Below are 25,818 nucleotides of genomic sequence, written 5' to 3'. Positions count from 1 at the left end.
GAACTGATTGGTTAGCTTAAGGAAGCTAGTCCTTTCCAGCCCCGTTCAGTCCTCCTCTCTGCCTTCCGGCTGAGAGAACCGTGCTGCCGCCCTAGCAGCCATGCATGTGAGCAGGCAGCCAGAGGATTTCCCAAGTACAGGTTTTGAGCACCACCTTGACTGGAATAAGCTTTGATATGGGCTAACCATGGTGCAGAATTCTGGACTTTGGATTTTATACTGGACTTAATGATAAAAAGACTGGACTTTCTGCTTGGAGAGACAAAGGGAAATGAGACATTGAATATCTGTGAACTCAGATAATCAACTCCAACTTCTATTTCAACTCCAAATAAACCCTACTGCAAAAACCTAAGCATCTCCAAGTACGGATGTTAGAAATGCTTTTTATATGACATCATACACAAGCCTCACATCAACCAACATCACAACTGATATCAGAGCCGATATCAGTTATACACTAAACATTCCTGGGGCTCAGACAAGTGCCCACCACTGGAGACAAGCCCAGCCAGGTGGCTTCCTGGCTCAGTGAGACCATGTAGCCTCCTGATGAGTCAGATACCAGTGAGGACCCAGCCCCAGCCCCTCCTCTCTGAGCCTCCCTTCCCCAGAGGGCAGCCTGGGTTCTGCCTTTGCCTGTTGGGATGCAGATGTGTCTCCCCAAGACACATAGCTTGATGAAACCATGGGTGTCAACAATACGGATCTGTGCATCTGATGGGAGCTGCATTGTTTCATAGGCCTAGGACTATAAAACCAACAAAACCCTGTTGAATTCTGGATTCCTCTCAGGTATCTGATGAGCAGGTGTCCAGGTAAAACCATTCCAGTAACACAGGCAGTAGACACACATATAACCCCTTAGGGTGGGCGATTTGACCAAAGACAGGAAGGATGAGGCACTCTGCCAACACACTCACCCCAACACTGCCCATCACTCCCCAAACACACTCCATGATCACCCTGACACACCTAGATACCCTGTTCCTCTGCATTATTGAGGCCTCATTATTCACTTCCTCCAGAAATCTTCAGGATGGGTGTCCCCTGCCCCCCACCCCGTCTCCCACTCACTGCCCCTTGCAGCAGGTGCTTGACAAAGCAGCTGTCAGGGACTTCTGTTGGCTACGTTAATGTCCAAGCCACTAGCAATAAGAATTCGGAAACACCTGAAGGTGCCCAGACAAGGTGCAACCACAGCACCCAGAGACCACAGGACAAGGGGGCAGGTGGGCCTTGTTCCAGGGGCTCAGGGCCCTGCAATGACCTGGGCTTGGAACAACTTGAAGACAGAAGCCACAGGTGCTGCAGCTTTGAGGCTTAAGGATGACTCTGGACACAGAGGCTTCAACAGGCTTTATGTGTGAGCCACCAGCATCAGTGGATGTATCTGTGTCTCACTGCTCCAGGAAGACTTCCCACTCAGCTATAGCTCAGGGCTGGCCAGACCCAGCAACAGTTGTGAAAAATGAGAGTGTTGATCCCCGTTACAATACATCCCCAGTCTCCAGCCAGGCTGAACACAGGAAAGAGTGGTGGCAGCCTCGCATGGGAGGAGTGGGCCAGCTCAAAGCTTGGGCCCGGGCCGCTGTGCCTGGGGGTCCTGCAGAGCGATGAGCCGGTCAGCCTCTCTCCAGCCAGAGAGCAAAGCCCCATGTGTGGTGGAGTAAAATGTCCGATGTGTAGCTTCTCCCGCAAATAGTAGCTGGAGCTGCAGAGAAGGGCAGAGTTAGAATGCGGTTGCCCGGGGTTGGGCTGCAAGCCACCACACACCTTCCACTTGTGGCTACAGAGCTAAGAGTGAGGTTATGGCTTTGTTCTTCACCTAATCTCATATCCTGATGTGTCCACAAAACAACAGCAGGCATTACTGACAGAAACCAGCCTCAGACGGCAAGCACTCGGGATTAAACATGACCACGAAACAGAAACAGAGCACAGGTCTAGGAGACAACGTTGAAAACATCCCCCAACATGCAGGTCAAAAAAACAAAGATAGAAATTAGGAGAGAAAATGATAAGAATATTTAAGGACCAGTTCAGAAGTCCAACGTCCAAACAACAGAAATCTCAGAAAAAGAAAAAAAAAGAAAGCAGAGAGAAGATGAGATAGTTCCCAAGAACTTTCCAGCTGACAGAGGGGCACAACGTGAGCCCTGTGAGGTGAGTGGACATGCTGAGGGTGTCGTGCCCCGGGGCTCAGTGGGTGTGGGAGCCCAATGCTCTTCCAAGCTTACTGAGAGTTTGGAACATGGGACATAAGGAAGAAAGGAGTCCAAATGACTTTGAACTTCCCAACAGCAGCCTGGAAGATGCTCCAAACCCTGAGGGGCATGACCCTCAAACTAGGATTTTATGCACAAAGTGGGCTTTTATGAGGCTGTAAGTTCTTGGGAGACTTCTCTCACAGAAAGGTGGGGTCTGTGTCCTGCCCCTGGGCAGGGTGGAGCCTTCTGACTTCCACGCATGGTCACAGGAGGTGATGCAGGCTGCCTGCTCCACTGGGACCCCTGTGCTGGAGCCCTGGGAAGCCATGTGAGCAAGTGCCCTGGGGCCACCATACTGCAAGGAAGCCCAAGCCACAAAGAGAGGCTATAGCCAGGTACTCCACTCAAGGCCCTAGGAAAAGCTCAGCCTTCAAGCCAGCCCAGTCCAAGGCAGCCACAGAAGCCTCAGATGACTCCAGACCTGCCCAGAGTCGCCCCCAGGGGCTTAGGTCTTCCCACTGAAATACAGATACTGAGTGGCAGAAAAAAGCCACTCCACAGTGCCCACCTATGGAATCTGTTGTTCCCACCACTGGGTTTGGGACTGGTTTGCTACATCGTGATCAGGAATAGACTACCTGAAGTGTGAGGGTAGAAAAAAGATATTTTCACACAGGCAAACCTTCTCTAAAAATTTACCTCTCATGCATCCCTTTCTCAGGAAGTTACTGGAATAAAAGCTCCAACAAAGCAAAGGAGCAAAACAAGAGCTGACACAGAACACGGGAAAAGGAGTCCAGAACAGGAGAGGCACAAGGAGCACCAGGTGAGGGTGGTAGAAGAGGGTGTCTGGGCGAGTCCCAGGTGGGCAGAGGGCATGGGGTAGACAGGGTTTTCAGGGAAGGTGAGGCAGGAGCAGGGGCAGGCAGGGTGTGGGGCAGGAGGAAACAGGCTCTGTCTGTGCCTCAGGAGCTGAAGCTGACCATGACCAGGGCCAGCGAAGGAAGGGAGAGATGATGCAGACAGCTGGTAGAGCCCAAGCAAAGAAGTACACAGAAAAGTGAGCCCCACACACACTTGCTCACACATTCACATCTACACACTCGCACGTACACGTGCTCACACTCACACACGCTCCACATGCACACACACGTGCATATTCACACTTACTTGTCTCACTTGTACATACACACATCTGCACACTTGCTCACAGACACATGCACACACTTCCACAAGCGGGCAGGGAGGGAAGCCACCCTGTGGCAGCTCAGGTGTGGGCAGCACCTAAGCAAACAAGAAAATGTGAACCATGAGTGGTGGTCTCAGAGCACCCATCAGAGCACCAAAGGGCAGAGGGTGGAAGACACCTAAAACCTTACATGCCAGTGTGAGAAGCCAGTCAGTAACACCAGACCTGAAAATGCCGGAAGTGGTACCCTCAGTCGGGCACACTGAAAAGAGGTAACACAGCCCCTGGAAAACTCAACACTGGGTGTTGGGTAATGTGTTCATTTTAATTAATTAATTTAAGTATGAAAACAGTGTTTTAGTTACGTATTTTAAGCGGCTGCCCTTTACCTTCTGGAGATGACGTATATGCAAATAAAATGTCACCTGTGGACAATCTGAACAGAGGCATGGGCAGGGAAAGGGAACCACATGCCAAGAACCCGAAGGCTAGGCTACTTCTGTCTACCTTTGAAGTTCTCCACAGTTAAATGTTTTATAAAAAGTGGTGGCAGAAATCTGTTCTTTAGATATGATAAGTTTAGCGATCCCCTCCACCAGCTTCTTAAACTGTGATACTATGTTAGGTGGCTCTAGAATTCTTTGATGCTTTCAGCTATTGTGTGTGTATAATTCTGATGAAAATAACACATCTTTGAATTATTCTCAATTTCAAAAAGAAAAGGGGTTCTGGATCTCAGGCGCCCCAGCCCCACCCGCACTCCCTTGTGTTCCAGCAGATCCTGGGGACATGGGCCTCCCACGGGTCACATACTACCTGGGCTTTCTCTTTATCCGCAGGGAGGGGCTGAGCCAGCAGGTCAACGTCGTCCCCGGTGCTGCCCACGGCCACATAGCTGTAGGAGCCCCTGGTGTACGGGGCACTGTGCCAGCAAGACCTCAGCACCCTCTTTGGTGCAGGAAGCTGTGGATTCCCTGAACCACAAAGATGCCATACGTGAGCCCAGAACTCCTGCCCATACATCTGAGACTGGGTCTTCGTTTTCAACACTGAACAGTTTAAAATGAAAGAAACTACCGGGGAAGAAAACCAAGCCACAGAGTGTATGAATAAGGCCTCCCTGTTCGAGACCCCTGTCTGTCTGTAGAGACTCTCCTTATCTACTCTGCCCATCTCGGGAGGCCACCACCATTCAGCGGCCACATCCTCACCCTGTGTGACTGTGATGGCCACTGTACTCAGTCTGAGCCTCCATGTCCTCATCTGTAAAGCCCTGATTCAGGACAGCTGTATTTGTTTTGGTGGCATATTTTAGAAAAAAGAAGTTGAAAGTGTTTATAAAGCCATTTCAGTTCCTCTGGAACAAGAACTCAGATAACTGACCCCAGTGATACAAGGAAAGATTGTCCATGGGGTTCAAGGGCAGACTCAGCTCTTCACTGTGAGGAAGCTTGGTTCCTGTTTAGAGATCAGCCAACAGGTAGCACAAGGAAGAGCCTCAGTTGTGCATGCTCAGTACCTGTTACCTGGCGAAGCACACGGGTCAGAGACAGAAGCACCTCCTCATCCGACAGCGTCTCCATGAACTCAGACTCAAGTCCGGCGATGAACCCGCACAGCACATGGGCAGACCTGCGTGGAGAACACACCACTGAGACAACCCACGTTGGGCCCAGCCTCCGTCTGTCAGGGGTCTCTTAGCAAGGACCCAACAGCAACCACTCAGTGTCCCTCAGGGGGCTTTCCTCAGGTCACAAATTCCTGGGGGTCCTTCATCACACTGGACGCCACTTGCTGTGCCCACATGTGAGAGCAGCTGTGGGAACACTGCTGAACCAGTGCCAAGGCCACAACAGCTGGTACGAGTCGTGTTTTCCACCACACACACATATGCTGTATAAAAATGCCAAAGTCCCTGATCCAGCAGTAAAAGTTATTAGTTGTATGAAATCTTGACTCTAATGTTCCCCATCATGAAATGGGAAACAGCATAAAGCACTTCTTCTGCATAGGAAGTGTGACGGCCATCCTGCTGGAGGACCACGTGGACACTGTGTTAGAACAACTGACTGACAAACTGTGGTATTCGGGCTTAGGTATGGGGAAGACATTTTGCTCAAAAATGAGGAAAGTGTGTCTGTCACCCAGAAAACAACTACAAGTATTTACTGTGGATGACAAAATTTAAGCTTTCATGAAAAAATTAGTTTTTAGAAAAACTACATCTGCCAACAGCTAGATAGGGTCCCAATATTAAGACTTTTTTGAGGTCAGTGGTGACATTAATTTTTTGATATTGTAAAGTGAAATGCACTGATTCGTCAAGACCCCATGACCATCTCTTCTGAATGACCCAAAGCACGGACAGGTAAGAGATCCATTCAAGTAAGTGTGAGACAGACAACTGAATTTTGGTGGAACAGAAAAATCCACTGATGTGGCTTCAGATCCCACACCATGGCCAAACTTCAAGAAACAATTGCTGCCTGACCAGGCGGTGGTGCAGTGGATAGAGCGCCGGACTGGGATGCGGAGGACCAAGGTTTAAGACCCTGAGGTCACCAGCTTGAGTGCGGGCTCATCTGGTTTGAGCAAAACTCACCAGCTTGGACCCAAGGTCGCTGGCTTGAGCAAGGGGTTACTCGGTCTACTGTAGCCCCACGGTCAAGGCACATATGAGAAAACAATCAATGAACAACTAAGGTGCCACAACGAAAAACTGATAATTGATGCTTCTCATCTCTCTCTGTTCCTGTCTTTCCCTATCTGTCCCTCTCTCTCTGTATCTGTAAAAAAAAAGAAAGAAAGAAAGAAAGAAAGAAAGAAAGAAAGAAAGAAAGAAAGAAAGAAAGAAAGAAAAAAAAAAAAACACCTGCTGAGTTTTGGTGCCATGTCCAAGAACACTCACAATTACCTAAAGACATTTAAACATCACACCCTCCCCATAGGACTGTGCAAGTCCAGACCCTCCTCACAACTTGAACCAGAATGGACTGCACCAGAGACCTGAAGCCAGCTGCAAAGCAGAGCAGTGGTCCTCTTCTCATTGTTTTGTTTTAGTAATAGAGGTATTTTTCATTAAAAAAAGATTTATGCCAACATGGAATAGGTTTACTGTCATTGTGAAGAATAAATATTTTGGCCTGATAGGTGGTGGCACAGTGCATAGAACATTGACCTGGAACACCAAGGTTGCCAGTTCAAAATCCGAGGTCGTCAGCTTGAGTGCTTCAGGCCCTAGCCAGATAGTTTAGTCATTTTGAGCAGGGGTAGTCAACCTTTTTATACCTACCGCCCACTTTTGTATCTCTGTTAGAAGTAAAATTTTCTAACCACCCACCAGTTTGACATAAAAATCAGACCCTCCCTGCCTGACCAAGTGGTGGCGCAGTGGATAGAGCATCAGACTGGGATGCAGAGGACCCAGGTTTGAGACCCTGAGGTCTCCAGCTTGAGCGCAGGCTCATCTGGTTTGAGTAAAGCTCACCAGCTTGGACCCAAGGTCGCTGGCTTGAGCAAGGGGTTACTCGGTCTGCTGAAACCCACGGTCAAGGCACATATAAGAAAGCAATCAATGCCTGACCAGGCGGTGGCACAGTGGATAGAGCGTTGGACTGGGATGCAGAAGGACCCAGGTTCGAGACCCCGAGGTTGCCAGCTTGAGTGTGGGCTCATCTGGTGTGAGAAAAAGCTCACCAGCTTGGACCCAAGGTTGCTGACTCGAGCAAGGGGTTGCTCGGTCTGCTGAAGACCCACGGTCAAGGCACATATGAGAAAGCAATCAACGAACAACTAAGGTGTTGCAACGAAAAACTGATGATTGATGCTTCTCATCTCTTTCCGTTCCTTTCTGTCTGTCCCTATCTATTCCTCTCTCTGACTCTCGCCCTGTCTCTGAAATAAAAAAAAAAAAAAAAAAAAAGAAAGCAATCAATGAATAACTAAGGTATTGAAAATGAAAAATAATGATTGATGCTTCTCATCTCTCTCTATTCCTGTCTGTCTGTCTGTCTCTCTCTGACTCTCTCTCTTGTCTCTGTAAAAAAAAAAAAAAAATCAGACCCTCCCTCCCTAATGATTTTTTTTTTTTAATGAGAGGAGGGGTATCTGAGACAGACTCCTGCATGCTCCCCCATGAGATCCACCCAGCAGGTCCACTGGGGGGCGATGCTCTGCCCATCTGGAGCACTGTTCTGTTGCTCAGCAACCGAGCCATTTATTTAGTACCTGAGGCCAGGGAGCCATCCTTAGCTTCCAGGGCCAAATGGCTCAAACCAATCAAGCCACGGCTGCAGGAGAGGAAGAGAGAGAAAGAGAAAAGGAGGAGGGACAGGAATGGAGAAACAGATGGTTACTTCTTCTGTGTACCCGGACCAGGAATTGAACCCAGGACATCACACACCCAGGGCGGGGGGATGAGGGGGGGGCACTCTACTACTGAGCCAAAAGCCAGGGCCTTAATGATTTCTTATTTCTGAGTGAGCACAAAGCCCACATGCACTGCTTTATTTACGCTGCATGTCTAGGCCACACAACATAGATCCACTTGTGGGTCTATGATCCCATGACTCACCAGGATGCTTTGTTCAGTATTGCATCGGGTTTAAGTACAGCTTCCCATGTTTCAGGTTTCCCATGTACCAGCCCCAGCTTCCTGAGTTTCAGCAAATACTTTCTTACTGACTGGACATGCCTTCCTGTCCACCAGCACATTCTGGGCCCCAGGGATATGCTGATGAGCTGCACACAGTGGGCACCCATCTGTCTGTCTATCATCATCACTTTGGGGTACCCCAGAGATCCCCACCATTAAAACCTCCAGACACCTCACAGTGAAGTGACACCTGCAGGGTCCTCAACCAAACCAAGGTCGACGAGCCAGCCTGTCTCAGCGCTCACGCTTGAGGGTCCCTCAGAGAAAACGGAGCACACATACTCAAAGGAAGGCAGGACGATAAAGCCAATCAGTTTCTTGACCCAGGCATCCTGCAGCGCAGAGGTGACGGTCTCCAGGGGTGACGTGTCCTCCCACACGACCTGGATGTGCTGGCAGCCTGGCTCCCAGAAGGGCTCCTCAAACTCCAGGAACACCTTATTGTTGGTCCCAAAGCCAATTTTCCTGATTGCTTCTGCCTTCTCAGTGGGCAATGGTGGCTCAAAGAAGGTGTCCAAATGTTCTTTAAGAAAACCTAGAATTCATAATTGGACTCGACTTAACACCACATAAATCTCCAAAACTGGACCAACAACCACAGGAACCCACCCTGACCCCATCAGAGGAGTGCCTCTCAACACACCACCAACTTACCACTAGGGACCCATGAGAGACTAGCCATCGGGACTCAGCCTCATGTGGCCAGCACAACAGTGAAAGGACATGAAAAACCCCATGGTCACCTGACCAAACAGAGACAGTTCACATACCCCATCCCAAATGCTCTGTAGGGATGTCTGATCTTTCTGCCTCTCAACCCCTGGAAACCATCTGTGGGGAAAAGAGGTGACAGGCATAGGCCTTACCAGAGCCTACATAAAAACTAACCTGCCTGGCAAAGAAATTATTTTAGCCCAAAGTCAAACAAAACTTAGAAGAAATATTCACAGCACAAGCCAATTTCTCAAGACGCACGTCAGTGAGAAAAGGATGGACAGCCCACAGGAAGTGAGGCGTGGCGTTGTGAGAACCCAGAAGGGGTTAGCATGCCCTCCACAGTCCAGATCTTCCACTCAGGTCCAGCTACTGGAATTTATCCTACAGACATAGCCGTATAAGCATTCTTAATGCACATGTAAAACACTGCGTGAAACAAAAAATAAAAGCAACCTACATTTCCATCCATATTGAGTAATATTAAGTAATGACACCTATATACAAGAAAATTCTATGTGGCTATAAAGAACAAGTGTGACAAGGGACCTGGCTCCCTGTGACCATATAGGAAAGTCATAACAATGCACCTACTGATGACAGCAGGGGCTCAGAAAGCACCAGCAACTATGAATGAACAAAGACATTGGGGTTAAAAAAAAAAAAAAAAAAAAAAAGACTGATAGATCTGTGTGTGCTGATGTGGAAACAATGGACAAAAAATTTATTAAGCCAAAAAAAGAAAGAAAAGGCGAATGGAGCAGCAGAACATGTCAATGATGTGTCTGGATGATTCCACTTGTGGGATGCAGGGGAGACTCTTCATCTCATGACACCTCTGGCACCTGCCAGCTTTATGAATTTGGGCAATTCAGTGACTTATCTCTGTTGACATTTGTCAAATAGGGGATGGGGCCAGGTAAGTCCTCAGGCTGCCCGGGGAGTGAATGAGATAACACGGGCACAACTTTGATTTTGACCATCTCCACCTTTTATTAAACTTCCAACTCCTACTCAAAGCCTCTATCTAAAGCATCAGATCCATTTAATCTAGAATTAACTAGATCATGTACTTGACTCCTTCCTTGATGACTGCTGGGACCTAAGGGTGAGGTGTGGCTCTAACACTGCCTCTCAGGGGAACCGCCATCTGAAACCTCCTAACCTCCTAACCTTTCCGTAAATTACCCCTAAAGGAGCAGACTTACCTTTTCTCTGTGAAACTCCTATTTGCAAAGCATATGATTCCTACAACACACAATAGAGTAATCCTAGCCAAAACTTATAATGAAAATGTGAACTTAGCCTGACCAGGCGATGGTGCAGTAGATAGAGTATTGGACTGCTATGCAGAGGACCCAAGTTCAAGACCCCAAGGTCGCCAGCTTGAGCGCGGGCTCATCTGGTTTGAGCAAAAAGCTCACCAGCTTGAACCCAAGGTCGCTGGCTCGAGCAAGGGCTTACTCGGTCTGCTGAAGGCCCGCAGTCAAGGCACAAATGAGAAAGCAATCAATGAACAACTAAGGTGTCCCAAGGAAAAACTGATAATTGATGCTTCTCATCTCTCTCTGTTCTTGTCTGTCTGTCCCTGTATATCCCTCTCTCTAACTCTCTCTCTGTCCCTGTAAAATAAATAAATAAGTAAGTAAAAATTAAAAAAAAAGAAAATGTGAACTTAGTAGTCAAGGAAGCCCCAGAGCCAACTAGGGTGGGAGACAGCCAGAGGCAAAGGCACCTGGGACAGGGAAGGGAGAAAAACCTGATGTGGAAAGTGTCCTTACCTAGAGGCACTGTGAGGACCACATGATGTGCTAGGAAGCAGCCTCCATCCTCACATTCCACCAACACTGGAAACGTCTCCCCAGGAGACCCAGCTTCCTGGAAGGACCCATTCCAGTGAATCATCTTCACAGGCTTGTTAAAAATCATCACATCCTGGGGCAAGGAGGCAAGTATGTGGTTTGTGAGTCCTTGGTAGCCCCTGGGAGAGACAGGGTGTTGGGTTGTTTAGAAGACCAGCTGGAGGTAAGACACTGGAACAGCCCCCCAAGGAGTTACAGCAGCTTTGTCCTGGACTGCATGGCTCAGAAGGAGGAGGCTAGGAAGAGGACAGGGAGAGCAAGGGTGGACAGGCTCCTGTGAGGCTCCATCCTGTGGTTTCTGATCCACCACAGGAATGTTAATACCCGCCTCATGGCTAATGGGAGGATTAAATGGGCAATGGACTCAAAGATCCCAAGGTAGTGAACAAGGGTCCCTCCTGTCTGCCTGCCCAGTGCACTGGTTATAAGTATTCAGAATCACAAAGGCCCTCCCCTGTGCAGAAGCCTGGGGGGACACCTGGGAGAGCCCAGCAGGATAGTCCTGGAAGTGTGTCGCAAATGCCCAGTAGGGGTACAGCCACCAGGCCACAGGGAAGGGCCCCTCACACAGTGCTTAGCACACAAGGGGCCTCGTAAACATGGGAGGAAGAAACCATTACACAATTGTTTCCCTCTTTTAATCACTTTTCCTTAAATGAGCAAAACTAGAGAAACAAAATGACCAACTCTAAAAAGGGAAGACAAAAGGCCCCCTTGTCCTTCCTGTTGCTCCCCTGCCTCTTGAAGCTCCACCTGAGGTAAACAGGGGCCTGGGGTACATGGAGGGGTCCTGGGGCGAGTAGGAGGCTGACTGGGTGGGTGCAGCATATACATACCCAGGAAAGGTACAGTCCAGCCCTGGCAGCACGGTGTACTCTCCAAAGGGTGCAAGGGCCACCAGGTCCATGCTGTGGGTGCCACTCACACAGCATTCCACATTGAAGAAGTTGTTTAAAATGGCCAGTTTGAGCTTTTTGGCCTCTTCACCCTCTGTCCAGCTGGCCATGTGCCGACTGATCTCCTTTTTGAGGTACTCCCCAACACTGGGCACGGGGGCTTCGGTCCCACGCAGGAACTCCCGGGTCTGGTCTATGATACTGTAGAACAGTTTGCCCATCTCCACCACCAGCTCAAGGCTCACAGTGCCCCCAGAGCTGGTGTAGGACACAGAGGGCAGGCCCACGTGACCTCCGGTCTCAATCAGCTGGTTTTCCTCTGACAGTTCCTTGTCCCCCAGCAGCCCGTACTTGGCAGCCAGCTGAAAGACGGGGTTGCCCTGGGAGGGCCCATGGATCCAGTGAGCGCCTATCTCCACCACACCACCTGAGAGGGAACAGATGTGCCACCTTGAGTTTCTGTCCCCACAAAGGTGACCTCTGAGCTCTTCTCCTGGACAACAGCCAACTCTGCCCTGCCGGAATATGCTCTGAAAACCAGTCCAAGGGCCACAGGTCCCTGAGGAACAGTCCCTCACAGAAGGATCTGATTAGGCTTAGTTTAAGGGGGACACCTGATTGGGGGGGGGGTGCTGGCCTGCACCTGCCTGGGGAGGACACTGGAGGGATGTCCTGGGAGCAGAAGCCTGGCCTGGAGCCAGCTATGGGTACAGTCATAGGTCACCTCCCCGCAAGGGTCGGCACTGCCCACTATGGGCAGCCGAGTTTCGGGGAAGAGTGAACAGCGAACGTCAGGTGAGGAATTGGGACGCGGTGGGATTCACTCAGGGGCCAGATAAGGCTTCCGGGTCGGTTAACCCTTGGCGCAGGCCGGGCCAGGAGGCGGCACTGGTTGGGATCCGGGAATGAGCTTCGGGAGGGAGTTTCGGGAGAGGTCGTTACCGAAGCTGCGCTCCGAGCAGATGCGGCCTCCCGCGCGCGCCGTGGCCTCCAGGACCCGCAGGTGCCGGAAGGCCGGGTGGCTGCAGAGCCTCTGCGCCGCGCCCAACCCGGCGATGCCGCCGCCCACCACCAGCACCCGCGGCCCGCGGCCTGGGGCCTCCATGTTGCCGCCACCCAACTCCATCGCGCTGTTAGAAGGTGCAGATCGCGGGGAGACCCGAGGCAGGCCCGAGAAGCCAAGTTCGGCGGGGGCGGGGCAGGGCGGGCCAAGGGCGGGGCGGAAGCGTCCCGGTTGGAAGTGGACGTGGGCCTACGAATTCAACAACTTATTAAGCCTGAGAATAAGGTACCTATTCAAATAATTCAGTTCTGAGGACTCTTGGAAGTCCAGCCTTCATGGAAGTCATCGGGGATAGGCAGAAAATAGACATAAATAAATATATGGTAGTTTTCTCCAGTGAAATGTGCATACAAGGGATGTGTGAGCTTTCAAAGAATAATGAGAGCCTAACCAGGCGGGGCGCAGTGGATAGAGCCTAGGACTAGGATGCGTAGGACCCAGGTTCGAAACCTGGAGGTCGCCAGCGTGAGCGGGGCCTCGCTAGTTTGATCAACACTCACCAGCTTGAGCCAAGGTCTCTGGCTTGAGCAAGAGGTCACTTGGTCTGCTGTAGTCCCAAGTAAGAATTGATGCTGCTTATCTCTTTCCCTTCCTGTCTGTCTGTCCACATTCCTGAAGCAGTCTGAAAATTCCTGCAGAATGCCCAGAGACTTAAAGCTGACACTGAGCAGTTTCTGTACCTGGTCATTTAGGCAATCAAACTTTTTTTATTATATATTTTCCATTATATATTCTCATGCACCCATTGTATGGGAATCTCACATTTTATCCATTCATAAGCTGATGGACAATCCTCCCCCATTTTGTGGCTATTACGAATAATGGCGCTATGAACATTCATGTACAATTTTTTTTTTAAAGAGGGAGATTCTTTATTTATTCTTTTTTTTTTTTTTTTAGAGAGGAGAGAGACAGAGAGAGAGAAGGGGGAGGAGCTGGAAGTATCAACTCCCATATGTGCCTTGACCAGGCAGGCAAAGGGTTTCGAACCGGGGACCTCAGCATTTCCAGGTGGACGCTTTATCCACTGCACCACCACAGGTCAGGCCCATGTACAAATTTTTATGTAGACATAAGTATTTGCTTCTCTTAGGTATATACAACTAGGGATGGAATTGCTAGGTCATCAATAATTCTATGTAAAACTTTTGAGGAACTGCCACACTGTTTTGCAAAATGTCTGCATCATTTTACCTTCCCACCAGGAGTGTATAAAGATTCCAGTTTCTCCACACCCTAACCAACACTTAGCGCATTGTCTGTCTTTTTTATTACAGCCATGCTGGTAGGTATGAAGTGATATCTCATTATGGTTTTGACTTGCACTTCCCTAATGACTAATGATGTTGAGCATTCCTTTGTGTGCTTATTAGCCTTTATTTGAGAAATGTCTTTCCAATCTTTTGCCATTTAAAAAAATATTTCTGGCCCTGGCCGGTTGGCTCAGTGGTAGAGCGTCGGCCTGGCGTGCGGAAGTCCCGGGTTCGATTCCCGGCCAGGGCACACAGGAGAGGCGCCCATCTGCTTCTCCACCCCTTCCCCTCTCTTTCCTCTCTGTCTCTCTCTTCCCCTCCCGCAGCCAAAGCTCCATTGGAGCAAAAGATGGCCCGGGCGCTGGGGATGGCTCCTTGGCCTCTGCCCCAGGCGCTAGAGTGGCTCTGGTCGCGACAGAGCGACGACCCGGATGGGCAGAGCATCGCCCCCTGGTGGGCGTGCGGGGTGGATCCCGGTCGGGCGCATGCGGGAGTCTGTCTGACTGCCTCCCGTTTCCAGCTTCAGAAAAATACAAAAAATAAAATAAAATAAAATAAAAAAATTTCTGCTTGCCCATTTAAAAAAACTTTTTCCATTGATTTGGGGGGGGGGAGAGAATGAAGCATCAACTCATTTCATTTAGTTGTTCCACTTACTTGTTCACCATTGATTGCTTCTCACATGTGCCCTGACCAGGATCAAACCCACATCTGGCATGCTGGGTTGATGCTTTATCCAGTGAGCCACCTAGCAAAGCCCTTTGCCCATTTTCTAATTCATATATCTTTTTCATATTCAGTTCAAAGTATTTACATATTCTAGCCACAAGAGCCTTATCAGATACGCAATTTGCAAACATTTTCTCTCTTCTTGTGGGTTATCTTCACTCTCTTCATTGTGTCCTTTGAAACAGAAGGTTTTTTTTTGTTTTTTTAAATTCATTTTTAGAGAGGAGAGAGAGAGGGAGAAAGAGATACAGAGAGAGAGAAGGGGGAGGAGCTGGAAGCATCTTACTCCCATATGTGCCTTGACCAGGTAAGCCCAGGGTTTCGAACCGGCGACCTCAGCATTTCCAGGTCGATGCTCTATCCACTGCGCCACCACAGGTCAGGCCAGAAGTTTTTAATTTTAGTGAAGTCCAATTTATATAATTTTGTTTTGTCACGTTTTTGTTCCTAAATTACTTCAGGGAGGACAGCAGCCGAGCGACTTCAACATGAGCCCTGAGGTGTTAGAAAAATCCTTTATGTTGGAGACACTTCACTGTGAACACAGAACCTCCTTTAGGAAGGGTTTGTTGGTGATGTTTCTTTTTGCATGAAAATGTCCTTATTTTATCCTCAGCTTTGAAATAAACCTTGCTGAACATTAAATTCTGGTTTGAACTTTATTACTGTTTACTGGAGAACATCCATTTTGGTGTTCATTTGTAGGTGATGTCTTTTACCTTCACCTGGGCATTTGCAGAATCTGGGCAAGAATACAAATGGAGCCCTGATAATACGTGTCTAAACATGTAAAAGTTACACATGAAAATAATTTAAATAAAATTTTCATTAATTGTTAAATTTTAATTTTTATAGAAATAAAACTATTCATAACCTAATATTCAATAGCTACCTAGTTGCCAATGTGAAGAATCAGTACTGTGCTGCCTGAGCTGTGGTGGCACAGTGGATAAAGAGTCAACCTGGAATGCTGAGGTCGCAGGTTCGAAACCTGGGACTTCCAGGGTCAAAGCACATATGGGAGTTGATGCTTCCTGCTCCTCCACCTTCTCTCTCTAAAAAAATATCATTGTGCTTCACGCGTGTTCCGTTTAGAGGTATGAATACAAAATCCTCAGAGTAGCATGACTTCTCAGTGTCCCTCAGTCACCTGTGCCCCTGCTTCGAATGGCGCAGGCCTCTCGAGCACCTCCGGAGCAGGAGACAGGCAGGCAGAGGAACAAGGAAAAGTTGTCTTCTCTTTGTCTAAGCACTCAACTCCCCGCAAAAGCCGCTTTTCATGTAGGGCGCAGGGAGGTGCGGGGCATGAGCTGTCGGCCGACAGCGGATCTCAGGGTCCCTGGTGTGTCCCGCCAGCACTAGGGGAGCTCCAGGGCCCAGTCGTTCCCCAGGGTTCGGATCTGTGTGCCCGGCAGCCTGTGGGTAGCTGAGTCCGGGCCTCGAGGGAACCCAGGTGTGGCTGGAGGCTGTCAGAGGGGGGTGGGAGGAGCGTGCCTGCCCAGCAGACTCCCGGGAACGCGGTGGGGCAAGGACCGAAGGCCAAGCTCACGCCCACCACTGGTCAGGCGAAGAAAGGGAGTGACGACGCCGGCCGGAGGCCGCGGGCCTGCGCGCCTTGCGGGGTTCCTCCTGGGGTCCCTCCGGCTCGGTCCCACCGGAGTCGCCGAGGGTTCCCGCGGGCGCTCCGACCTCGCCGGGCTCGGGCGCGCGGGCGGCCCTGGGCAGATGGCGTGGGGTCCACGCGCGGACCGACCCCCACGGTACAACGGGTCACGAGAGGTCCGCGCTCATAGCCTCAGGTCTGCTTCCTACCACTCCAGTAGGTCTACCCGCAGCCCGCAGAACTCCACCTGCTCTCCCGGGACCCTCGTCCCCTCCTCCGGGACTCGTGGTCCCGCCCCAGTCTCGTCACGCCCCTTCCGCCTCCCAGGCTGATCTCGCGAGGCGTCGCGGCAGCCGAGGCCGGCGTCGCGGGGGTCCGGGCGAGGTGTCCTCTGAGCGCCATGGCCGCACTGCGCGTCCTGCTGCCGCGGGCCCGCGGCCTCGTGCTGCCCCGGCTCGGCTGCGCGGCGCGGCGCCCCTTCGCCTCTGGTGAGTGCGGGTGGGCCGCGCCCCGGGACTCTGTCGGAGCTGAGCGAGCAAACCCCCGGCCACGGCGCGTGGGGGGCTGGCTGGCAAATTCCGGTGGGTTTACAGGACTTTGTGGGGCCACTCAGGTTACAGGTGGCCGCCGCTCTGCCCTGCGCCGCCTTCTGCGCTGCCAGCCCGCGCCGCTCCCCGCGCCCTGCCCCATCCTGTTCCTTCACCTCTGTGTCTAGTTCCCAGTCGTGTCGGTGTCATCCTGTTCTCTCCGACCCTTCGCTGCTGCACCCAGGCTGCAATCAGCGGTCGGTTCCGGATCTCCTGACAGGCACTTGCCGCTCGACTCGACTGTGTTATTCCAGGCACTCCCCGGCAAGCCCGCGGGGCAGGCAGCCACTCCACGTGCGGACATTCTTTCTCTCTAGGTCGCTGCTGATCCCACGCCTGCGCGGGCTGCCCTCGGGGCGGTGGAAGCCACCTGAGTTTGTGTGTGCCCCCTCTCCCCCGACCGTCCACCTGGCAAAGCCAGAACTCTGTTCTGTTCACAACTTCATTCCGCTCCCCTAGCTGGCATTGGTTGAAAGAATTTGTTGAATCGCTCCCTCCCTTGTTTCTGTGGAATCACAGGTTGTCTCTCTGACAGAGGCATTCAGAAGGAAGGCTGCCATGTTCTGCTGCTCATAGCTGTTTTTGTTTTTTTAAACTTAAGGATAGGTTCAAACATCCGCCAAAGTGGAGAGTGGCGGCCCTGGCCGGTTGGCTCAGCGGTAGAGCGTCGGCCTGGCGTGCGGGGGACCCGGGTTCAATTCCTGGCCAGGGCACACAGGAGAAGCGCCCATCTGCTTCTCCACCCCTCCCCCTCTCCTTCCTCTCTGTCTCTCTCTTCCCCTCCCGCAGCCAAGGCTCCATTGGAGCAAAGATGGCCCGGGCGCTGGGGATGGCTCCTTGGCCTCTGCCCCAGGCGCTAGAGTGGCTCTGGTCCCCGAGAGGGACAGAGCATCGCCCCCTGGTGGGCAGAGCCTTGCCCCTGGTGGGCGTGCTGGGTGGATCCTGGTTGGGCGCATGCAGGAGTCTGTCTGTCTCCCCGTTTCCAGCTTCAGAAAAATACAAAAAAAAAAAGAAAAGCGGAGAGTGGCACAGAGGTCACCCACGTGACTGAGAGTTGCCTGCTGCAGCCACTGGGAACTGGACAGGGGTTCCTTAAGTATGTCCAGGTCACTATGTCCACTGACGGAGGATCCCCCAATTTGATGCCTGTTTTCTCTTGCCCCAGGGGCTCACTTTGAGTACATCATCACAGAAAAGAAGGGGAAGGACAGCAATGTGGGGTTGATCCAACTGAACCGCCCCAAAGCACTCAACGCACTCTGTGACGGCCTGCTCATGGAGCTCAATCAGGCGCTGGAGAACTTCGAGAAGGACCCAGCCGTGAAGGCCATTGTCCTCACTGGCGGGGAGAAGGCGTTTGCAGGTGTGGTGGGCAGCATAGTGGCAGGTCACCCAAGTGTGCAAGGGGCAGTCTGACCGTGATCACACCCATGTGACCTTGCGCTCAGACTTACACCTCCGAGGCTGCATCAGAAAAGCTCGTAGGGCTTGGGGTTTATTTACACACAGAGTGGAAAGGGTCAGGGAGACTGCTTGGGTAAGCTGCAGTGTGTGTTTACATCTTGGTGTTCCCTGCAAACAAAGTAAGTTCAAAGTGACTCAGGTCCTCCACAATCAGGTGCTGTGCATTGAAGGCTCAGGTAACTAATGAATAAGCCCAGCCTTCTCCAAGTCCAACTCCAGTCCATTTCTTGTCCCGTGGTCCTTCCATGTCACCGCTGTGAACACGAATCTCAGCATATTGCCAGTGTCCATCACCGCACAAGCCAGGTATCCCCAGTAGCCCAGTGTCTGCTCATGGTGGACATCTAATAGCTGTTATTGGGATCTCTGCACTCCGGTAACTGGGGCCTCATTTCCACTAGCTGGAGCAGATATCAAGGAGATGCAGAATCGAACATTCCAGAACTGTTACACCGGGCAGTTCTTGAGCAACTGGGATAAAGTCTGCCAGGTCAAGAAGCCAATCATAGCTGCTGTCAACGGTTTCGCTGTGAGTGTCAGCCCGAGTCTCCCTCTCAGACTTCTTTACGGACTGGACTTGTGAGTGTGACGTATAACCGACGTTTATTGTGAAAAGGCCTAAGTCTAGTGTTCAGATCAGCCTGAACTCGATGTTAAAGAGCCAAGGACTGTAGAGAGAGGAGGTGTTTCAGCATCTGATTTTGTCAGTGTAACCCTCCCCCCCCCAGTGTTCATGGTGACCCCTGTATTGCTCCAGAATGTCTCTCCCCTCTCCTGTGTAAAGGGGGCACGTGTTGGCTTTTTGTGCAACTTGAGTGACTTTCCGACTCACGCAGCACCTGTAAACTAACCTCTTTAGTTACCATGGAAAGTTCTGTGTCCTGTCTTGGTGCACTGGGGTCTCCTGCAGGCATGTAGACTGCTCAGAGGTGCTGGGCTGGGCAGAGCCTGGAGAGAAGGGATGAGAGTTTCCGTTTGTGACTAATAACAAAGGTCCCTTGGGATAAGCCAGGGTCAGTGAGTAAAATTATTGGAACAAGCATGCCCATTGGTTTGTTCACTCCGTGTGGCCTCCTTCGAGCCCCCACAGCAGAGACCTTACAAGCCACAGAGCCGAAAGTGTTTGCTGTCTGGCCCTTTACGAAAACAGTTGGGCAGATCAGCCATTTGTAGGTAATTCATGGGAACACTTAACTAAACTTTGCACTGCTATGTTAAACTTTGCTATACTGTTTCATTAAATATAGAGTGATTTAAATAAATGAATAAGGTTTCCCTAGTGATATCTCATGTTTTGCAGCTTGGTGGTGGCTGTGAACTTGCTATGATGTGTGACATCATTTATGCTGGAGAGAAAGCCCAGTTTGCACAGCCAGAAATCTTACTAGGAACCATCCCAGGTAAAGAGGGGTGATATCTCCAACAGAAGCTCTTCAGGTCACTCCCTAGAATCTGCCCACCTATTAGGACCTTGTGGGCTTTTCCAGGAACAGACAGAAACATGCCGCTTACATGAGACAAGAGGCTTTGGGTAGTCCTGTGAGCACTGGACAGGTAGCCACCAGCTATGCTCACTGCTCCCTCTGCCTCCCAGCACACTAAGAATGAGTGGTTACAACAGACTCAGAAATGGCCACGGGCCACTGAGCTATGCCAGCTTCTTGTGTGACAGCTAGATCCCATGTCAGATGCTGTTAGGAATGGCTGACCACACACTGGCTTAGGGTCCTTTTAGGTGAGAAGCTCAAAACATGGTAACAGGACCAGCCCTGAGAGTTTGTGTCTGGAGGTAACATGTCACATCTCTTCATATTCAAGTGACCAGAGCAAGTTATGGCCTCATCCAAGGTCAGCAGAGCAGGAGATCAGAATCCCACATATGGAGGTCAACACAAGCAATGAGCAAACAGTATGGCTTCTGCCCCTGGGGTCCACTTGATCAAGATTCTGGGCTTATGTCCTCACAAGGTCTCTGCCCTGCATGTAGAGCCTAGAGCCCAGGGCATCTCCTGAGCCAGCTGGGTGAGCAGGCGAGTGTGTCCCGTTGGCTGAGGGCAAGGGCAGCCCTGCCTGAGCTCCACTGATCACTGGGTTCTTCCTGTCCCAGTGTCTAAGGTCTCTACTTCATTGAGACAGTGCCTAAGTCTGCTGCACTGTGGGTGTCTCCCTCGGGTGGTCTCTTTAACTCACCCTGGTGCCATGGGGCAGATGACTAGGTAAACTGTTCTCTTTCCAGCTCGTGGAAGGGAGCATGGGCACGTGGAGGGGAACATTGTATGCTGGGTAGCCACAGAGTGCTGGAAGAGAAGGGCACATTCAGAGAGTTCCAGGAGGCAGAGCACTCTGTCTTTGGCCTAGATCCTGAAGGGAACAGGTCAGGTCTGAGGCCACCCCCATAGCCAGGTCTGAGGCTAGAAGCATGAGCTCTGTGCACACCTGTCCAGAGTATGACTCCCGTACTAGAGGTACTGATGTCAGGGACTGAGCTGCAGGTGCAGGGACTGAGCATAGAAAGGAGGTCCCCCAAGGGTTTCTCCTGTCTCCTGCCCAGTCCTCCTGCTGGTTGCCTTACCTGAGAGGCCCATCTTCGGCCCCTCAGAACTTGCCAGCAGTGTCTGTGCATCTTGGCTTATACTGGCCACAGAGCCAGCTGTGACCCACTGCCTTCTGCCCCTGCAGGTATGGGGGGCACCCAGAGGCTGACCCGTGCTGTCGGCAAGTCTCTGGCTATGGAGATGGTCCTCACTGGTGACAGGATCTCAGCCCAGGAGGCCAAGGAAGCAGGTATGGGCAGGGGGTGCCCCCTGGAGCCCGTCTTGGACAGTGAAGAGGGGGGGTGGTCTCCAGGGGCTCCTGCAGGCAGTCAGCACAGTGCTTCCAGGGGTCCTGCCAACCCAGGGGACCACCCAGGGGACCCCTGCCCGTGTTTGATGTCCTAGATGTAAAAAGAGTAGCTAAAACATATGCTCAGGTTACAGAATAATACTAAACCATGTCATTCCCCAAAGCTTAACATAAGCAGTGGGAATTCTCTGAGAACGAGCAGGCACACCCTGACCCATGGCTTGGTGACTTGTATCTGTCAGAGTCGAGTGACCGTGGAATATAGCCGAGAGCATCGCCCCCTCTTGGGGACGAGGTGGAACCTACTCTGTGTTGCAGCCCCTCGTTCACACCTGAAAGACAAAGACCTCTGCTCTCACAGGGTCGTCATCACTCAAAGGAAAATATAACCAGTGCTATTTCTCACAATCACCTTTTCCCATGTCAGGTCTCGTAAGCAAAGTTTTTCCTGTTGAGAAACTGGTCGAAGAAGCCATCCACTGTGCAGAAAAAATTGCCAGAAATTCTAAATTTATAACAGCGGTAGCCAAAGAATCTGTGAATGCAGGTATGGCTGCGTGGGGAGGAAGGGGAAGGCTGCCAGGACTTGTGCGGCTTCAGGGGTTTGGCCCCAAATGAAGTACCCATCCTGGGTAAAAATTATTAGGACTCAGTATTTCAAATTTGGCTCTTTGTAGATTTCTAGTTTCTAGTTGCACGCTCATAAATTCTGTTGAAATGTTCTGAGCTCCCATTGGTACTGGATCTGAGAATCCGTCATCGGGGGGGACATACTGGGACAGGCTGGTGTGCAGGGAGGAGGTCCAGATGGTTCCTGACATGAAACAAGTTGGCTCCTGAGAAACTCAGTTCCCCTCTGGAGCCTGGGTAAAGAGACTCTGCAGCTGGTCAGGGGCTTTGCAAATGGCTAGTGGGTTGGCCCAAAGGGCATAGGCTCCCTAGACCCCACAGCTCACTGTCACCCTGTTCTCCATTCTCTGCCAACACAGCAGCTCCGACTCAAAATGGCCAGTGTTTTAGCATGGCCACTTATTCTCAGCATTGCCTGTTGAGAAGACAGGAGCCTGTGACAGACACGTGCCCTCTGAGTCTGTGTTCATACACAAGAAAGCCGGCCGGCCAGCCTCCGGGCTAGTTGAGGCCTCAGCACAGGAACCACACAGAGCATCACTTAGGAAGTGTGGCTGTGTGTGTGTGTGTTGGTGAGGCCCGTCAAGGGGCCTGCTCTGGCTCCACCCTCCCCAGAAGACCTGTGGCTCCAGGTGGCACCAAAGAAAAGACAGCCCAGGGCCACTGCGATTATTATTGCTGGATCCGTATGCTTTTCATACTTAATTGTTTTGTTTTGTTTTTTGTATTTTTCTGAAGCTGGAGAGACAGTCAGACAGACTCCTGCATGCGCCCGACCGGGATCCACCCGGCACGCCCACCAGGGGGCGACGCTCTGCCCCTCCGGGGTGTCACTCTGCCGCGACCAGAGCCACTCTAGCGCCTGGGGCAGAGGCCAAGGAACCATCCCCAGCGCCCGGGCCATCTTTGCTCCAATGGAGCCTTGGCTGCAGGAGGGGAAGAGAGAGACAGAGAGGAAGGAGGGGGGGGTGGAGAAGCAAATGGGCGCTTCTCCTATGTGCCCTGGCCGGGAATCGAACCCGGGTCCCCCGCACGCCAGGCTGATGCTCTACCGCTGAGCCAACCGGCCAGGGCTAATTGTTTTTTTGTTTTTGTTTTTGGTTTTGGTTTTTTTTGTATTTTTCCAAAGCTGGAAACGGGGAGAGACAGTCAGACAGACTCCCGCATGCGCCCTACCGGGATCTACCGGGCACGCCCACCAGGGGAGATGCTCTGCCCACCAGGGGAGCAATGCTTTGCCCCTCGGCGGGGGGGGGGGGGGGGTTGCTCTGCCACGACCAGAGCCACTCTAGCGCCTGGGGCAGAGGCCAAGGAGCCATCCCCAGCGCCCGGGCCATCTTTGCTCCAATGGAGCCTTGGCTGCGGGAGGGGAAGAGAGAGACAGAGAGGAAGGAAGGGGTGGGGGTGGAGAAGCAAATGGGCGCTTCTCCTACGTGCCCTGGCCGGGAATCGAACCCAGGTCCCCCGCACGCCAGGCCGACGCTCTACCGCTGAGCCAACCAGCCAGGGCGCTAATTGTTTTTTAATACTGTTAAAATATGGTTTCGATCCTGACCTGATGGATCAGTGGATAGAGCTTTCCTCCCAGCATGCCAAGGTCGCGGGTTCTGTCCTGGTCAGGGCACAGAGGGGAAGCAATCAATTAGTGCACAACTCAATGGAACAACTAAGTGGAATGACTGATGCCTCTCTCACTCTCAAATCAATGGAAAAATTAAATGGGAAAGAAATTTTTAATTAAAATACAGTTTCATGGGCTACCTCAGATCCTCTGGGATTGGACAGAGTGTGCATCCCACCTTTCACGCACTCTCTTGCCCCTCTTTCTGGGCAGGGACCTGTGCTGGGGGGCTGGGCCATCCCAGGCCACATTTTAAATCAGGTGCGAGTGCATAGAGCTGTGGAGACTTTCCTGTCACCACAGAGAAGTGCTCCCAGCTACAGCTGCCCAGTTCATAACACCAGGGTTTTCTTTCCTAGCTTTCGAAATGACATTAGCAGAAGGAAATAAGTTGGAGAAGAAGCTCTTCTATTTAACTTTTGCGACCGTAAGTAAACAACATTCAAATGAAGAATCACACCTGGCCCTTGCCGGTGGCACGATGGATAGCGTGTCGTCCAGAGTGCCCAGGTTCCTGGCTCGATCATGGGGTCTCTGGCTTGGGTGCCAGCTCCATACCAGGGCTGCCGGTGTAAACCCCAATCAGGGCACATAGGAGAAGCAATCAGTCAGTGCATAACTAAGTAGAATAATGAATTGGTGCTTCTCACTTCCTTCCTCCCTCTCTCTCTCCTTTTCCCTCTCAAATAAAAAAACAAATCACACATGTTCCAACAATAAAAGCTGCTGGGAATTTCCTGGTAGATATTATCATCAAAGCCCACTCCCCTTTGGTCAGAGCTGCTAGCATCCCATAGCTGGGTTAGGGGTCCATCAGTGAGTAGAAGTTCAAAAAGACGGACGGAAAAGGGCCATGTCCTGTCATGAGAGGTCTTCCAAGTTGGCTCTTAAATGCAGTTTGTTTAAAGTATCTTGTCACTGCAGTCACTTGAAGTGGGGTTTAGAGCAATGTTTTTTCTAGGATTTCGGACAGTGACTTAAAGTAAGTGGTTCTTCTAATAGTCATTCAGATGCATGTCTTTTATTATCAGATTACATCTGGGTCTTTTATAAAAGAAAGGTAAAAAATGGCTTTGATTCTTGAGGAAGCAAAGATGTGTATATGCATGCATGTGCACACATGTTTGCCTACACACGTGTATACATACAGAAAAGGATGCAGAATGAGTCTGGATTCCTGCCTATGACACCTAGGGAGCTTCTGAATTAAGGGGACAATTTGGTGAATGACTCAAATAATGTGCATCTGAGGGTCTCTGTAGATTATTTAACACACACGTTTGGTTCCTGAATGAACATCACCTGGTGGGGGGCACAAAGGGGAATATGGGTAGAAATACCCATTCCCAGGTTTCCAGGTGGTCCCACCGCAGACCCCTCCCCTCTCCCCACCTGTGAGTGGGGAAGCCCTGTGCCTGACCCACTAGGACATGTGACATCCAGCTCTGCTTTATTCCCTTTCCCAACAGGAAGACCGGAGAGAAGGGATGACAGCATTTGTGGAGAAGAGAAAGGCCAACTTCAAAGACCAGTGAGACCTGCCGCCTCAGCCTTAAAAACTCCACTGAAAGGAGACACAGATTTAGAAGCCAATAAACCCTGTTTGTCAAAGGGCAGTGTATGTGACGTGTTCTTTCTCTTCAGCTGTGCAGGGTCGTGAGACTCGCACAGAAGTCCTTAAAGTCAGTTACCCCTGGCATACTCCCAGGGTAACCACTGTTAACAGGCATGTAGCTTTCTAGAGATCTTTCTGTACCCACACATGTCTACATGCATCCACACACACAGGTATAGTTCATTTTACAGAAAGGGGGTTCCATGTTCACCTGCAAAGTGCACTGGTTATCTTTCTACGTCTGTCACACCAGTGCACCCTCTCTCGTTTGACTAGAAGTCTTTTTAATTATGGCAAAATGTGTATGATAAGAAATTGACTATTTTAACAGTTTTTAAATATACGCTGAAGCGGCATTGTATCTGCAGAGTCCTGCAGCTGTCACTGCCATCCACCCCCAAACTGTCTCATCAACCCAGACTGTCCCCATGTGTCCCCGTTAACTCTCGCTTCTCTCCCCCATCACCCCCCCCTGGCACCATCTGCACTACTTCCCTCCTGTCTCTGAATTTAGTACATGTTTTCAAGGTAGAAACGTGTAATAGTTTCTTTTCATTGCTAAACAGTGTTCCTACTAGCATTCTTTTAAATGGCCCTGCAATGTTTTATGATACTGGTATATTGTAATTGACGTTTTCCCGGGTGTTGAGGATTTATTTAGACTGCATCCAATTACTGCTTCAGGTCACAGCCCCCAGGCCTCAGAACACCCTCAGACTCTCCAAAGTGAGGGACTCCACTGGCTTTCTACACTGGTGCACACAGCAAAGCCACTTAACAGGCCCAGGCAAGGGGGATAAAGCCCTTGCAGGCTGCCACATGACCCCCCAGTGTTACACATCAGTCTTGCACTGTGAAGATGGACCCACCTCTCATACCACCTC

General features: G+C 51.0%; 2 protein-coding genes across 3 annotated transcripts; one reads left to right on the top strand and one right to left on the bottom strand.

Annotated features, from left to right (window-relative positions):
* Positions 1-1,344: 1,344 nt before the first annotated feature.
* On the bottom strand, positions 1,345-12,723 carry PAOX (polyamine oxidase). 2 transcript variants are annotated; one of them, XM_066239335.1, is made up of 7 exons: positions 12,468-12,723; positions 11,466-11,952; positions 10,549-10,748; positions 8,336-8,588; positions 4,919-5,031; positions 4,216-4,373; positions 1,345-1,714 (listed from the first exon to the last, which is right to left on the bottom strand). In XM_066239335.1, the coding sequence occupies exons 1-7, from the start codon at positions 12,649-12,651 to the stop codon at positions 1,571-1,573; spliced, it is 1,539 nt and encodes a 512-aa protein (XP_066095432.1). In that variant the 5' UTR covers positions 12,652-12,723; the 3' UTR covers positions 1,345-1,570. The 2 variants fall into 2 exon arrangements, with proteins under 2 accessions (XP_066095432.1, XP_066095433.1); XM_066239336.1 differs by lacking the exons at positions 1,345-1,714; positions 4,216-4,373; positions 8,336-8,588 and having other exon boundaries at positions 4,924-5,031.
* A 3,778-nt stretch (positions 12,724-16,501) lies between these two features.
* On the top strand, positions 16,502-24,935 carry ECHS1 (enoyl-CoA hydratase, short chain 1). The gene is made up of 8 exons (XM_066238319.1): positions 16,502-16,661; positions 17,926-18,123; positions 18,626-18,753; positions 19,525-19,624; positions 20,904-21,008; positions 21,496-21,615; positions 23,679-23,746; positions 24,789-24,935. Exons 1-8 carry the CDS (start codon positions 16,574-16,576, stop codon positions 24,852-24,854), a joined length of 873 nt encoding a protein of 290 aa, XP_066094416.1. The 5' UTR covers positions 16,502-16,573; the 3' UTR covers positions 24,855-24,935.
* Positions 24,936-25,818: the final 883 nt, after the last annotated feature.

Source organism: Saccopteryx bilineata, chromosome 7 (assembly GCF_036850765.1).
Source record: "Saccopteryx bilineata isolate mSacBil1 chromosome 7, mSacBil1_pri_phased_curated, whole genome shotgun sequence".
NCBI lineage: Eukaryota > Metazoa > Chordata > Mammalia > Chiroptera > Emballonuridae > Saccopteryx > Saccopteryx bilineata.
Note: the sequence above shows the minus strand (reverse complement) of the source record. Positions and strands in the feature narration are given on the sequence as shown.